Source organism: Pleuronectes platessa, chromosome 11 (assembly GCF_947347685.1).
Source record: "Pleuronectes platessa chromosome 11, fPlePla1.1, whole genome shotgun sequence".
NCBI lineage: Eukaryota > Metazoa > Chordata > Actinopteri > Pleuronectiformes > Pleuronectidae > Pleuronectes > Pleuronectes platessa.
This window is the reverse complement of record NC_070636.1, coordinates 14,795,199-14,811,619: the sequence shown is the minus strand read 5'-3', so window position 1 is coordinate 14,811,619 and position 16,421 is coordinate 14,795,199. Positions and strand designations below refer to the sequence as shown.

Here is a 16,421-nt window from a genome sequence, read left to right as displayed (position 1 = left end):
GCAGAGCAGCGATTCGATTGGCGTATATCTTTCACGTGACAATTAAGAAAGCGTGCGATTGGCCCGTCGCCGCATCCATTCCACTTTTTCCCGCAACAAACAAAGTGTAGAAGTGTGACGGACCTCGCCACTTTGTTTTAACTGCGAAAATGACGAAAAGAGCCTGTCCGTTCCCCGAAACCTTCTCCTCCCAGTACAAAGTACACATACGGGAACAGGACCTCACCAACCTCGGCGTGTTTGGGAACAAATACAGGCAGGAAACCTACGGTGAGTACAAGCTAGCGCCGTGAAATGTTTGTTTGCGTCGCGCCGTTGTGCAGCGGGCTCTGGTTCATCTTCCAAAATGTCCTCTATGTGTTGACAGTGATGGCTTTTAATGTGTTTGTTCGTCACACAACATGTGTCGGGCCATTCGTTTGACAAGGTTTGCATGGCTAATGGCCTCTGAGCTAACACAACGCAGTGAGCATATAGTCTGCGGTGAGTCACGTGTGCTTTTCTCGTTTCTTTCACCAGAGAAAACAAAGAACTTGCTCTTCATGGGAGCCAAAGCCGTGATGGGCGGACTCTGGACCGGAGAGAAGAAGTCCACCGACCCGCAGACAGCCGGACCGGCGGAGACACCTTCATGTAACCAGACCCTGCTGAGAGGACAGACACTGATCGGACACGATGGGAAACTGACGAGAGTCAACGCTGCAGCAGGTGAGAGTGAGACAGGTGGAATGGATTTACACGGTCTGAGCAAAATGCATGGACTCATCTGGACACGGCAACACTGGACAGCAGCGTGAGAGAAAAGTCCTGATGAGTGAAACAAGAACTTTATCATAGTCTCATTCCCAGAGGCCTCATCCTTTAAGGCACAGCTAGAGAAACGCTTCAGTGGGATTTACACAATAAGAAATATAATAGAATGGCACTCGGTGATGTGCATACCTCCAACAAGGCCCCACAGTTTATTTGGATCTGCAAAGAATATCACGCTCATGGATCAAAGTCTCCTAAATAGACAGCTCACAGTCTTTCAATGTTTAAGAAAGTGATATTAAGTCCTGGACCAGGCCTTTTGTTAAACATCCATGGCAAATTGTATTGGGCTCCTTCTTGGCACATGTCACTTCCTTTACAAAGTACAAAGATGTGAGAGCAGTGAAGGGACTGATCCTAGAATCAAGGTGTTCCATGTCAAAAGAAGTCTTGGGAGTCGCATAGAATGGAAGAAGATTCTTAAGAGTAACTGGGTCACACTCTCCTAGCAGGACCTAAAGTATGAGTGTATTCAGCAGTCCTCGGGGAGCAACCCAGTGGAAATACTTTGTGACCCATGTGAAGATTGTGATTACGATGGCCCTCAAACAGCTGACGTAACAATTCTACCACAAGTTTTTCTGTAATAGATAACAGAAAAGGGTGGACCAAGAAATTCCTAATTATACCCAAACTTATTATGATGTAGTTAATATCATATCAAGCCGATAGCAATGACAAGCCTTTTCTTTGATTTACTCATTACAATATACTTATCCTATTAATTAAAGGATCTTCACATTTTTTGAAGTGTATTAATAGAATACTCTCACTGCAAGATGCACATCAGACGGATTATTGGTCGCTGTAACGATTCCTGAATTAGTTGCCAGTGTGTCTGCAGAGGGCGCTGTTACTCAGCAAGCTCTTTATATTGTGACAAGCCAGTGTTCTCCATACCCAAAAACAAAATGTGTTTGGTTTTAGTTTTTTCCAGCAGATGTCAGCATTGGCACAGGATGGTAAGTTGGGCTTTAAACTGGGGTGCTTTGCTAAATGCTAAACCATTATGCCATGTGGCTGTGAACCTTGTGTCTAGGTGCACCAGTGGTCCCTGCAGGCTGCTGTGTTTGTCAGAAGAGCCAAGGCTCCAGGACTCCGTGCTCCCAATGTGACCGTCCAGTGTGTTCCTCCTGTACCCGACAGTGCTCGAGCTGCTCCAGCCCCTGCTGCTCTGTCTGTACCATCATAGAGTAAGTCACTTGTGATTGCCTTGATACCCCATTTCCCAAAGCACCTCAACATTGTCGAATTTCAATAAATGTTATCTACATCAATATAACTGCCAACTTTCAGTTGACAAGAAAACTACAGAACACACCAAACTTCTCGATTTTATTGGTAGGATTTTCCTAATCATCTAATCTAGGCTGAGAAATATTGTCCATAAAACATCATGTCACCAGACAGAATCCAGCTGCAGGGTTTTATTCCTAGACGCCAAAGCATCAGTAGATGCCTTTAACCTGAGACAGTGCAGGGGTACTGAGGTTAATAAGGTGTCAGCTGGAAACAACTTGCTTTGACAAAGCCGCAACGTGTTTAAACAACACAGGCGGTTTTTCATCTGTTCTTTGAAATAATTAAACCTTTAGGAATGTTACATTTTAAGAGATTATTATATTATCCATTGTGTAAAATCATCTCAACAGTAAATAGTATTTCATGCTGTAAAGTAAACATAGTAGAGTAGAAAGTACAATATTTTCTGTTGAAATGTAGATGACTAATTTCTCTACACCTTGGTTCCTTATCATCTTTGGCTGCAGCGGCAATAAGTTGAAAGCACAGCTCTACAGGTGAATTTGAAGGTTAAAGCAATTGGAGCAAGAAACTATTTAATTGCGTGTTTGTCTTAAGTAAGACTAGGTACCTCCCATCTTTCAAACCATCAGGTTGGACCGAGTTACTAACTTTGAAGATCTGTTCATGACGTCAAAGTTTAGATCAATTTACAGTTTTTATGCATCATATTTTTCACCTTTGAGATCCAGTGTGTAGGATTCAAGGTTATTGCCAAAATTATAATATTTATAATTTCGTTAGTACATAATCGCCTTAAACCAAGAATCATGTCTTTGTTATCTTGGAATAAACCCTTTAGATCTGTATCGCGTGCCCAGAAAGGACAAACCAATTACTGGCTCTAGCGAGTGCCTCTCCTCCATGCTTGGGAGAGAAGTGAAGGGTTTTCAGTTTAACCACTAGATGCCACTGAATCCTAATCACTGGCCCTTAGAGACTGAGGAACACTGAAACCCCAACTAGGTGAATGTGAAGTCTTTTTTGAACAGTGTAATGGTTCAACTTCTCTAAAACATTTTCTGTCTGTTAATGATCAATGATGATACTCTATAATTAATTAAAAAATGTTTCCCCACAGTTACAGCGGACAATATGAAGAAGTACTGTGCTGCAGCTGCTCGACATAAAGGACTGATCAGGAGTTTATGCTTGACTATGTATCTAATGTACATGTAGTTAACTCGCATAAGATATTACTAAGATTGCATTTTATACCTGTGATGTTTTTTTTAACGATATGATCCAAATCTTTATTGTATATGTGTATATGTATTCCCTTTTCAAAATTAACTGAAATAAACTTGAACCATTTTGTACACAGTTGAATGTCATTTATTCTCAGTTTTGTCATCAATTCATGCGTTTTATATAAGCTGAATGATTAAATATGCACAACTTAATTTCCTTAATATTACGAAACTCCTTAAACCCCTGAAAGACGACCAAGTTGTCTGTCTGTGTGGATGGATCAGCAGATGGCAGCACACTCTCTCTCCGACTGCACCCCAGTCAGGCTAATTCACAGAACCCTGCTTTGTGTGTGGATGGACAAATTAATCTCTCTATGCTAAGGAGGTGCTTTTTCAACCTTTTACTTTAAAGTGTGAAAGTTTTGTCTCGGCTTGGCAATGATAATGAAATTCCAACCCAGCCCGTCTTGCGCTGACCTTGAGAATCCGCTATCAAATTTATTTATTAAAACAAGATGACCCAGAGGTTGAGCAGTGCTGGGGCATTTGCAGCAGACAATTTGGCTACAATTATCCCCGCTGGACACGACCTTGAGGGTGTAGTCATCACTTTGTCTTGGCCGTGGCTCGTCACTGATGATGACTGCTTTCAGGGTCAGGTATTGTACACTGTGAGTAATTGTTCTCGGTGGCACATGTCCTCAGCGGTCTGCTCTATAGAAAGCCGTCTCGTGACATGCTGTTATAGATATTAGCATGGATGAGTACACTTCCTGGAGCTTATTGCATATGCGCCTGTGAGCTGTTGAGTCACAGCCCCGGCTCAGCGGGCCAGTTGTGGCTCTGTCGGTCTTTGGGGAGCTCTGCAGTTGGTGTCCGAGGGCACCACTTGATTTCTGGCTCAGCGAACAAGACAGCTGCTGGCAAGCGAGGCGTCAAGTTGTCTGCACATTTCTTGATAAGGAACATGGAGGTGACCATTAAACACTTATAAAGAAGACACTTTTAAAATTGCGAGCCAAATTATCCCTTTGGATCAACTTAAAGGATAGGAGTTATTGGCTGAAATCATTAGCCAACACGCAGAATATTAATCTGGAGCAGATTTGTTTTTTTAGACAATCAATTGTTCTTTTTGGGTTAAATCATGGTAACCTAAAAATCTCTGGGTTTTAAACAGTTGGATCATACCAAACAAGATATTTGGAGATGTTATGCTGGGCTCTTAGAACTTGTAATATGCATTTTTATTTTGAGTCTTTTTTTTTTCTTTTTTTTTCTAGGGCTTGTCAGTAGTTGTAAAGAATATCAATAGTTGTAAAAATATAAAATATAAGCAGCCCCATTACAAAAGTTCCATAAAACTAGATGATTCACAAAAAGGTGTCTTTATTTATGTGGCCCTCCAAGTAACACACAACACTTCCAACATAGTGTTTACCTATAGGCTACTTATTATCCTATTTGCCAAGTATATTTCATATGATAATTTCATGTGATACACTGTATATGCTTTTAATTGATCCTGCCCAGGATTTGCAGATGCAGATTAACTACATTGCCAGATCTGGCCCTTGTGTTGTGCATGTCACCTGTTAACTAATAAACCAAACTAACAAGATGAAATTACAAGGAAATATTGGAAATATCTGATAATCCGTCTTCAGTGGTGGATCTAGGATTTTTTTCAGGGGCCTTTGTTTACACAGAGGGGATAATTATATGTCTAACATCCCTGCTCAGATCCTCGTTCAGTAACATGCACATTTAAGTCCTTCCTTGTTCACACGCCATTGAATATATTTGAAAAATGTTCTTATTCAAGCACATTGCGTACTTCAAATAAGTTATCATATTCATTGTTAGTATTGTTAGTGAGTGACTAGTTTGTTTAAAAAAATATATTTACTACCACTGGCAATACAGGGGCCAATTACATTTCAGCTCAGGCCAGTGCCCCCCTGGCTCTGCACTTGGATCTGTCCCTGTTCGTCTTGTTTCAGTATTCTAATCCATTATTCCAGAATCACCTTACAATGAAAGTAAAACATGAGCAGATCTCATTTAAAAAAAACGGTTTCACCAAATTAGGCTCGTAAACCGGTTAAAAGTTGTGTGTGTGAGTGCATATCTGAACAGAAAGGAACAAGTCGTCACTATTCTCTGCACCAGAGTCAAAGGGAGAATCCTTCAAGTGCTTTTAAACTGTTTGTTGTAATGGTCTGAGTCACGTACTGTGAATCTGGCTTTTAGCGGTCTAACCGTTCAACTAGTTTCCTGTGACCCACCGTTGCATCAGACCTCACATTAACATCTTTGGGAAAGTCATTTACAGAACGTCAATGGAGAAAAGCCTGCTCCGATCCCAACCTCATGAATCACTCTTCCATTCATCCTCTTTTCCTTCAACTTAATCAATCAAGGCCAGTGCATTAAAGCAGCGAATATCAGTGGCTTGACTCCACTGTCTTAACCCTCTCCTCATTCTGAAAGCAAAACGTTTGAAATGAGACTCTAGATGCAGGACATTACACAGGTGACATTGCTGTATGTCATCCAAAATGTTCACTATATTAATTGTGGACTTATTAGAGTAAAGGATGCTGATGCACAGCCTCTCCTCCCCCTCTGCTCTCGCTTAATAAGGATGTGATGTGTTTATGCACCTTCAGAAACAAGACAGCTGCAGCTGCCAAGGTTTTTCCCCACATCCCCATCCCTGACACCCAAAGAAGAGAGAAAGAAAAAAAGGTCATGGTGTGCTTTCTCTCACCCCCCGCCCCATGAATGGGCCCTCCTCATCCTTGCCCTGCTGCATGCATGGCCCGCATGTCTGCGAGGAGAAGGGGGCCACACAATCGCCCACAGCGCTCCAGACAGGACCAACTGCGGCCGGCCAGCGGGAGCACGTGGCTTTGTCTTACCCCCCATTCTTCTGGGGACCAGCTGTGGTCTGAGCGTGGCGAGCGTCAGGCCCAGTGATGCTGCTGCTATAAATATGCGTCAACGAGTGTGAGTAAGGGACAGCTGTACAGTGGACCAAGGACACATTGTCTTGGCACTGTCAGGGCGAGCCGCTCCAAAAAAGGCAAAACCCAGTATACGAGGGCACCAGTTGATATGTAATTATGCACATGTGGACATTCACACACAGTTCCGATGTGGGTTGCAGGTTGGGATTAAGAGCGTATAGCTGCTTTACGTGTGAATGATTTGTAAAAGCTGGCTGTAGTGGACGCTGGCTGAGATTTATTTTTACTCCAGTCTATTAGTTTAGTCATTGAGAATCCAATTATTATTGTTTGTTCTGGGCAGCAGCCTGATTTTCTGAAAGTCATAAGAATGGCTCCTGCAAAATTAAGTGGATGATAACGTATGCATGTGTTAATACACAGACCAACTACCCCTGTGTGTGTGTGTGTGTGAGTGTGTGTGTGTGTGCACGCCCAATCGTCTGTGCACAGGCGCATGTGATTGTGTTTGTGTGCCCTTTTCAAGTGTGACCACCTGTCTTTTGTTAAGAAATAAATAAATAAACACAGGCCACACCAGCTGTCCCTGGCAGTCCGTCCCTTCAGAGGTCAAGGGCTCCCACCGCTGGCCCTGTTGAGGTGGTGGACACTTACAACTTTCCTCTCAACTTCTCTCGAGTGCCTCTAAACGCACACACACACACACACACCTACACACATACACAAATACACACATGAACACTCACACGCACACGCACACACACAGAATCACTCAAAGCCAAAGGAGCCCGGCTTTGAGCCTCAGAAAAGGAATGTTTTATTACACCATCGAGTTACACTGCACATATCCCAGCTCGTCACCCTGCAGCTAAGCTCTATCACATGGCCCAGACTTTCCATGTGAACGTTTTGGTCCATAGTTAACACACACACACACACACACACACACACACACACACACACACACACACACACACACACACACACACACACACACACACACCAGGCCCCTGGATCCTGTAAGGCAGATGTGAGAGGTTGCTGTGGATGTGTACAGTGTGAGGTGTCCACAGCACGGCGGAGTGGCCCTTATTTATCGTGGGCGAAGCTGTTGCCAGGGCTGCTCAGGGTCTTTATGAATGATCTTGGGAGGACATTGTTTTCTTTATGTTGGAGCTGCCTGGCCAGCGCCGCTGTGTCGTCTGTTTGTGCATAAAGTACGTGCTGGGGAGCCTCGCCAGACAATAGCCTGGCTGAACTACTACCCATGCACACAATGGAGTGGTGGGATGAGGCCGAGGTTTGGGGCCATGGATTTGGGGGCTGTGGGGGTGGAGGTAGGATGGATGGGGGCAGGGGCCGTTGGATGTGGCCCATGTCTATATGGCGTTCCCAGAATGGGTGAGCTGGGCCTAGGGGGGAGGGTGGTGGGAACCCGAGCACATCCCCATTGGGATCACGTCGCGGAGCAGCTGGATTTCTTTCATGGTGCAGCGGGGAAATAATTAAAACTTCTCCCTATTGAAAATGTCCAGTGAATTGGCATCAATTAGACCAGTTCGTTTCTAACATGTCTCTTTACGCACACAGATAATACAAAACTATAGTTTAGTTGCTATAAGTTGAGTTTAAGTAATAATTATATTACAAAGGCAGCTCTGTTATCCCAGGTTTATCTTTACTACTGGCATCAGATATGGAACAATGGGAGCTCATCTTGAAATCACTCCGTCCTTGAGCTCAGTTTATGGTTTCAGAGGGATACGGCCTGCAAGACCAGCAGTAATATCACATTCTGTTGTCTCTGTACACATTGCTGTGCTGCACGCACACACACACCCACACATAGTCTGCCTGATTGTTGCTGCTGTGTGTCAGACTAGTCTCCTCTTCTCAAGTATTTATGAGCGTAAGAACATGCTTCTGTTATACCGATCATCATGTGTAGTATTAGGTGTGAAAAGGAGATTGGAAAATGAATGAATGGAGTCCACACAAAGAAAGAAAGTTGTTCCATTTAATTCTATGCATAATCTTAATAAAGACCTAAATCAAGATTGTCACATTTCCACAGCACACACACACACACACACACACACACACTCCAAAAGCGCAAACAAAGAAAATGCACATACAGTTATAGATCTAATTAAATTGCCTCAATATCTAAGCAATGTCAATTCTGCATAAAGATTGTCCTCTAATCTCTACACCACTAACACTGAAGCAATTGATTACTATAAAATATACCTTTCTTATTAAAAAAATTATATTAAAATCTAATGAAACTTCTACAAATTCTATTAAAAAGATTTTTCGTTTGACATTTAGAAGCTTTGTCTTTTTCTTTTTTTTTAAACCAAATTAAAACGGAAACAGTCAATTGTTGCACAAGAAGCAAAATGCAATAATAAATATGTCTCATGATTATACACAATTTCACAGTTGTATCCTGCAGAGGACAAAATTCCAGTATCGGTAAAGTCGTTTTTTTTTTTTTTACTTAAAAAGATCATACAGCATGAGTTAGGAGAGCGCGGCCCTCAGTCGAGAGAGGCACCGTCTCCACAAAAGTCAACAATCAAAATCTCAGTGTTTCACATTCAACAGTGACATTAACTGAGGAACATACTGTGAGTTCCCACTAGCACTGGCTTCTAAAGAGCCAAAACACAAATGCTTGTCTTCAGTTTAACAAAAATCCAAAACAGATTTAGTCGCAGACAAAAAAAAAAAAGGTGAAATGAATCTCAAAACGTTGATGTAATCTCTCTCAAAGCAGCAAAGATAAATGGACTTCAAACTTTCAGTTTGTCAGGATTTACATTTTTTTGATATGATAGAATTGAAAAAACAGGAACAACAGCTGTGAACATTAGTGGGCGAGCCACTGGAGCTGGGATGAGAACGTTGACACCGCCGTCGAGGGGCAAAAATGTACAGTATTGAAAAAGGCCTTCTCCAGATGCAACACCCATCCGTGTGTCTACAAGGCACATGTGGTGATCATCCTGGAGGTATAAATAAAGACGGCAAAGAATAACAAAAAGAAAGAAAAGACCCTTTCACGTGTCATTAGTTTGTCTGATCAGCTACCTCTGTACACATGTACATTAGAGAATCAGGTGATTTTTAACTTGCACTTCAGAAGAAATGAAACAGTGACAATCTACATTCCTGCGATTGGATTGAAATATACATTATTAACACTAATGCGGCATCTATGTATGCGACTCACAAGTCTGTTGTTCTGATGAATAACCAAAGTGAGAAACGTGTCGTGCGAACAACAGGAGTGTTTGTGCAAGTAAACGGAGGAGAGACAGATTACAAGCAACTCCCATTCAGCTCTGTTGTTGATGGCAAGTCAGGGAGGTTGCTTGTAATAAAAAAATAAATAAAAAAGGGGCTGATTTCTTCTTGACTTGGGTTTCTCCGCTTGAAACCTTTGCGAAGGCTCCGAAACCGAATATGAATTTATCTTTTTGTGTCCTGAAAGAAACCTTGAAGAAAAACAACACACCTCGGGGTGTCTCTGCTGAAATGGACAGGTTAAGAGCCCCTACGTCTGACCTCCACCACCAGATATTCCCGCGTCAGTCTCCGCAACTTTTTCTTGAAAACAACGCTCTGATATTCTCTTGATAGATGTGTGCAATCGAATCACCGTGGTACTTCTGCATGTAGGGGGAACAATGAGGCGTTTATCTACTACGTGCTGGGACGGGGTGGGGTGGGGGTGGGGGGTGGGGGCTGTTCTTTGATGCCTCCGAACAATACACCTGTTTACAGTCTCCTTGGTCTCCCTTTGCCAAATACATTTCTCACATTCCGAGGGCTCCATTCAATACAGAAAAGTGCAAAGAGAGACTCGCGCCGGCTTCTCTCCCCACAGCTCAGAGAGAGAGAGAGAGAGAGAGATACACAATGATCCCTTGAGAACTACCTGGGACTTGGTAGGGAGGGAGGTGGGGGGGGGGGGGGGGGGACAATGCCTGTATTGTCTCGTTTCTATAGGTAGCCGATGCCGTATCAATGTGGCTGTACTTGTGAACCGCTGTTTCCTGTGGCAGAACAGCAGTCGGAGCGCTTACTAACTGCACTGATTTGTAGCGAGGCGGAGTCCAATCAAGTCTTTAAAAAAAAAAATGGCGGAAATAGAAAGAAGGAACCAAACCCCCTCTGGAAGACGGGACACTTTTAAGAGGCCGTGTCGCCTCGATAAGACACCTGACTCTCCTCGACACGTGATGTCGCACGGAAAAACAAACAAAGTCTGATAAATAGAATATATATTTACATTAAATATACAAACAGTAAGAAATAGCAGCCTAGACAATAGTGTTGAAACTATATGCATGCTAAAAACAAGTGCTTCTCTATGTTCCATGTGACACATCACGAACACTCGACAGAGGTTTCTACATGGTGTATTAAAAATACAATTACAGTAACTTGATTTGCACAGAGAAAATAAAAACAGACAGCCCCCAAATACCAGTTAATGAGTACCAAGATCGCTATAGGCAAGACGTGGCGTCTCTCAAGCTCATAGAAACGAGAACTACAGCTACAGTAAACCCTGAACCAAACTAATAAATAAAAATTCTGATCAAGTCTTCTCAGGACAGAATAGACAAATATCAGGAACTTTTAGCGCCACTCCTCCTCTCGAGACCGGACAGAAGAAAATCCACCTCCCGCCCAAAAGATTCTCTCGGGGACGAGCGTCGCTAAAGGCTCCAACTTCATCAGTAGTAATTTAGACACACGTACAGTAAGAATTAATGTGGAGAAAGTTAATTTCGGAGAAAGAAACGGCAGTAGGTTCGGCCACACGGCACATCTTTGACAAACAGACGGCGGCGACATCTGACGAAAGCACCGAACATCCACCTGTCTCCGTCTTTCCCCTCCCTGCCTGCGGAGGGTTGGCCTCACACACCAGATCAGCGTGCCCTTTAGATGCCATACCAGGAAATAACAAGGTAATTTACTGGCAAATATTTGCTTTTAACCACAACACGCCAATAAACATTTAACTGACAGGAGCTTGATTTACTTTTATTACATTCTTGTAAAGAAAAAAAGATTTAATTAAGGACACGCTTGGATCATTCCAGTGCAGACGATTACCTTTGTTGTGACCTGGTATAGGGAGTGTGATCCAGATTTGAAGGCATGATAATGTATATGTATCATTCTTGTTTTTAGTAAGTACACTAGATTGAGGACTTCAGTAGGCACCAGTGTTACAGGCATTAGCTCCCAACTAGCTCTGCATCCCCCCGCCGCTTATACAACTTTTCCTTTTTAAGTAGCAATTCCAAGGCCGTGTCATCGATATGTGCTCGCTTACATTAGTAACTAAAAGAGCTGCTAACTCTCCCCAATGCAAAAAAAGATACATGATGATGTAATGGTCTGGGCCTCTTGTTCTAAACAACATAAAACTGCCGTTGACTTCATTTCAACCAAACACAAACTGTGAACAATAATATTAATCATACTTCCAGTAGTCAGACTTCATTAGTTTTGCTGCCTTATCATAGTTTACTTGTTAGAGGACTAGACAAATCCCAAATAATAAATAGTAATAATAATAATAATAAATGTAGAAGCTTTAAAAACAAATCATATATTGCTACTCACGGACGGTTCTGATCTCCCATGTGCACAAAAGTCTCACCTACTCTAAAGATTGTATTAACATATGTTAGCATTAGACATCATTACCCAGAGGGTAAATACATAGGATGTTTTTTTTTTCTCTCTCTCACTAAATAAACTCAACAGATTGACTTGAACAGGGCAGAAACAAACAAGTGCATTGTCTGATTTGTTCATCTTGGCTCACACAGATCCAGCTTGAATTTCACATCACCCATGTTGATCTGAGCAGCCTGTGCACCTTCAACAGCGTCGGCGCAGTAAACAGCTCCTGCCTCAGAAGTTGCTACATCTTTTTAGACTTGAGAAATGCCACATGGGGTTAGAATCCAAAAGATATGTCTCCGACAGACTGCCACAAACAGGTGTGTACTAACAGGAGAATGGTTCAGTAATTGTATTCAGTGTATGAAAAGACATTTTCTGTCTCATGCCATGGCACGGGTGAGAGGTGTTTTATCCGATGGCGAGAGTCTTGACAAGGCCACAGTGAAACTTCCTGATGTGGCGGTAGAGGTCCCCGGACTGGGTGAAGCGCCGCTCACACCACTTGCAAGCGTGAGGCTTCTCACGTGTGTGCACTACAGCATGCCGACTCAAGTTATGAGAGTACTGGAAGCTCTTGCCACACTGGCCACAGGTGTATGGCTTCTCGCCAGAGTGTGTGCGCTCGTGGCGCTTGAGGGTGTACATGCAGGAGAAGGTCTTGTTGCACTGCATGCAGGTGGGGACCGAGCCGTCCGGGGACAGTTTGGAGCGAGCGCCTTCCTTCTCGCGGAAGTGTGAGCTGAGGTGCAGTTGCAGCACATGGGGGCTGGGGAAGACTTTGCTGCAGAGGGGGCATACACACACCTGTTGCCCCGGGGGCAGCAGCACGCCGCTGGAGGTGGAGATGTCTGAAGAGGCCAAGTCGTCCTCCTCCTCCTCCTCGCTGTCCCCCAGCAGCCTGACCCTCCGCTCCTCCAACGCCCTGCCTGGGGCGCCCTCCCTCCCTCTGCAGGCCTCCCCCTCCTCGTCCATCAGGTCCTCCTCCTGGGAGAGCAGGGCGGCTGTAGAGCCGTTGTTGCCTGGGAAGAGGGCAGCGAACCCTGTCACCACCGAGCTCCTGGCACTATTCCCAAAGCGCTGGCTCTCAGGGCTCATCGGCTCACTGTCCTCCTGCTCTGACAGCAAGTCGTGTTCGTCTTTAACAAGTGGCTCAATGCCCTGCTGCTGGCTGTCGAGGGCCAGCTGTCCCGAGACGTAGGAGGGGTGTAAGGGATCTCTGCTAGACAGAGGCTTGAAAGACAAATCCAGTGCACAGTCCATGTCATCTGAAGCCCGGGACCTCTGGGACAGCAATACGGTGGAACTACTGACATCAGCTTTTGTTTTTCCAGCTGTTTGGACGCAGGGCTCGGCCTCTGCTGACACATAATTGACACTTACAAGGTCCGGGGACCTGCCAGAGTGACCGTTCGCCTTCTGCCTGCTCCGTGTAGACCTATCACAATCTGTGACAGCCAGCCTGAGTTCGCTGTTGTCCATGTCAAACTCTTCTGCCGGGGGGGCCCTGTGAAGCCCCAGAGACTGTGACTGGAGCTGTCGCCGGAGTAGCTGCTTACTGTGCAGCTCGCCATCCGAGGAATTTTCCCTGTCCAGGCAGCTGAGTCCCAAACCCTCGCCAATCTTCTCGTCCAGGCACGAAAGTTCCTTATCCTTAAGCTTGCCTTTGCACACTTTCACTATATCATACATGTGGAGGTAGCTGGCTGCTGCCAGGACATCCTCCACTGGCAGAGTGTTGAACTCCAACTTCCCCTCATACATAAATTCAAGGAGCAGACTGAAAGCAGGGGCTGTCACAATGTCACTGTTGAGATGCACAACGTCTCTTTTGTCTTGCTGGTCCCTGTAGAAGAGATGGAAGTACATGCTGCAGGAGGCCAGCACGGCTCTGTGCGCTCTGAATCGAGCCTCGCCGACAAGAACAGTGCAGTCACAGAGGAAACCTTGGTGACGCTGCTGACTCAGACACTGCAGCAACTGGCGGCTATGGTCTGGGAACTCCATTCTTCCTTCATAACCTGGTGAAAAACAGGAAAAACAGGATGCTGGATGAAGGAAATGGAGCCGATCGGAGGAGCTCGTACATCGGACACGAAAACAAGCACGAAGTGTAAAAAAAAGAGAAATGAACTTCTTCCAAAATTAAGCGTGATTTTAAAAAGTACCGGAAAACACAGACAGTAAATACAACTTCAGAAAAAAAACCTTCACAATTTTTAAAACTTGATCAAAAAACACATTTGAGAAATGTCTACATCAACAACTTTATCCAACTTGAGTATCCCCACAGTGATGCGGGGCACTCCGCGCTGCGCTCACCCACCCATGGCCCACGGCTGCAGACGGATCCGCTGATCCAAGTCGGGATTGGCAGCGGAGGTAGTCAGCCACACTTCTTGCGCTGCGCCTCCGAAAAATGCGATCGGATAGTGACGCACCGGTGCGTCTCCGAGCGCACACAAAACAGCGGTGTTTACAGAACAAGCAAGAAGCGGGACTGGGAATGATCCGACTCGTCCATCGCAGGGGGAGGGAGGGAGGAGGAGGAAGGGAAGCCGGCGTGAAGATCAGGAGGAAGAAAAAATAAGAGCAGCGCAGAGTGAGTGAGTAAACTGCTGCTCTGTTTGCTAATTACACTGCAAGCTGTGGAGTCAGCTGCTCTGACATCACCGCAATGGAAACGCTACCTCCAGCTGTGCTCCCCTTTATGCCATATGTTAAAACTCCGGAGCCGTGCGCAGTCCCAAAAAAAAGACACACAACTCTCCAAACGGAGCGAGATCTGTGAGTGATAACACCGACAACTTTAGAGATAATAATAATCCAAGCGGGTCATTTATTTATCAGCTGAGAAAAGCTGCACTTCGATGGTCGCGGATGAGAATGGGGGAAAAATCGAGCCGCGGGGCCTTTTTACGCACCGCTCGGACACACGCACACAGCTGTGGGTGTTTCTTTAAAAGGGGTTAATTCAAAACAGAAAGGGCAGATAGTGAGAATACAAATAAATAGTGGATTTTAGTGATTATTAAAAGTTTGATGGCACACTCACGGCGCGGGTCGTGTTTGCCGAGCGGCGATTTTTACGCACAGAAGTTGGATTATTTTGAAAAGAACAACAAAAAAAGAAAGTTGGTGGACGGAGGGGTCCGAGGGCGCAGTAAACCGAGCTCCGTGTCCGTGGTGGGGGAACGCATTGCTGGGATCCTTTTTCTAAAAAAGCAGCGGAGGAACTCCCAGCCAAGCCAACTGCGCCGAACGAAGCGAACGAGGCTTACACTTTAACTTTCGTTTCCTGCGTTTTAAAAGCGCAAAAAGCCGCACAGTACTCACATGTGTGTCCGCCCGATCCGTCGTGCTGTTCCCCCACCTACAAGCCCCGGTCTCCTCTCATGATGTGCGGTCCAGATGTTTTCGCTGCTCCTTGTCGTTTCTTGAAGCTTCGGTCCTAACCCTGGCAAGGCAGGCTGCACTCAGCGCTGCTGTGTGTCAAGCAGGTTGATAATGGCACAAGTCTCGCGATAACGCGCGGCCACAATAAAGTTCGGTGGCGGTGGTGGTGGTGTCGCTCCGTGAATTCACACAGCAGCGGATCACTGGGAACATCTATTGGCTCTTCTCAAAACACCTGTCCCTCCATCGGGGGAGAGGAGGGAGTGAAGTGTGGCAAAGTAAGGGAGGATAACATGTGGAGCAATGATAAACAGGGTAGAGTCAATCTTATCCTTCATTTTATTTTATTTATTTATCATTTTACTCATTGTATTGCAGTATTTTTAAAACAGCTTGTACTGGAACTTTGCATGAAATGTGTTATTGAAATAAAGTCTGAAATCATTTGATAGATTTTACAACAAAGACATTTAAAATTGAAAGTGTGACTTTCCCTTTCCCTTTTCCTCAGGACTGTTCGAAGATAATTGGATATTCAAAGTCCACACCCAAGTCCGATTACTTTAAAAATCCTCTCAAAAATGTAGTTTTTTCGTTTTGCTTTGGTTGAAAGAAACAAGGGTTTTTTTTGTCTTAAAAATGGCTTTTGGTATATCCAGACTGATAAAGGAACCATAAATCAGGCTTTGGGAGTTGGGCGTCTCTTGGTAACTTTTTAAAGCCTCTAATCCTGCTTTGGGTTGTGGAATTCCCTTGTACCAAATCACCCAGTGCCTTTGTGGAATTTTTTGTTGTCTTGAGACAGGGAGGGTGATTTCTGAGATCAGGAAAAAAAAAAGGGCACACACTTTGCAATTTTTTTTGACTTTATCTGAAAAAAAAGAAAGAAAAAACACACGCGGCCCTCAGAGTCTGTTCTGTGATTGTTAAAGCCAGGGATGGTGGCACGGTTGTAGAAACAGGGGCTCGGGGCTGCAGCTGCTCATCTCGTGCCCCCCCCTCCTCTCACCCTCCCCAGTCCCCCTTCGAA

General features: G+C 44.6%; 2 protein-coding genes across 3 annotated transcripts; one reads left to right on the top strand and one right to left on the bottom strand.

The window, feature by feature from the left end:
• The first annotated feature begins 38 nt into the window (after window positions 1-38).
• Window positions 39-3,434, top strand: siva1 (SIVA1, apoptosis-inducing factor). Its single transcript, XM_053434413.1, has 4 exons — window positions 39-270; window positions 520-708; window positions 1,853-2,006; window positions 3,197-3,434. Exons 1-4 carry the CDS (start codon window positions 150-152, stop codon window positions 3,243-3,245), a joined length of 513 nt encoding a protein of 170 aa, XP_053290388.1. The 5' UTR covers window positions 39-149; the 3' UTR covers window positions 3,246-3,434.
• A 7,123-nt stretch (window positions 3,435-10,557) lies between these two features.
• zbtb42 (zinc finger and BTB domain containing 42) lies at window positions 10,558-15,502 on the bottom strand. Of its 2 annotated transcripts, none has more exons than XM_053435150.1 (2): window positions 15,332-15,502; window positions 10,558-14,016 (listed from the first exon to the last, which is right to left on the bottom strand). In XM_053435150.1, the coding sequence occupies exon 2, from the start codon at window positions 14,000-14,002 to the stop codon at window positions 12,407-12,409; it is 1,596 nt and encodes a 531-aa protein (XP_053291125.1). In that variant the 5' UTR covers window positions 14,003-14,016; window positions 15,332-15,502; the 3' UTR covers window positions 10,558-12,406. The 2 variants fall into 2 exon arrangements, with proteins under 2 accessions (XP_053291125.1, XP_053291124.1); XM_053435149.1 differs by lacking the exon at window positions 15,332-15,502 and adding an exon at window positions 14,322-14,461.
• Between the last annotated feature and the right edge of the window lie 919 nt (window positions 15,503-16,421).

Coding starts and splice junctions, on each gene's coding strand:
- siva1 (XM_053434413.1), top strand. CDS start 150: ATGACGAAAAGAGCCTGTCCGTTCCCCGAAACCTTCTCCTCCCAGTAC. Junction 709..1,852: donor GAGAGTCAACGCTGCAGCAG/GTGAGAGTGAGA, acceptor CCTTGTGTCTAG/GTGCACCAGTGGTCCCTGCA. Junction 2,007..3,196: donor TCTGTCTGTACCATCATAGA/GTAAGTCACTTG, acceptor GTTTCCCCACAG/TTACAGCGGACAATATGAAG.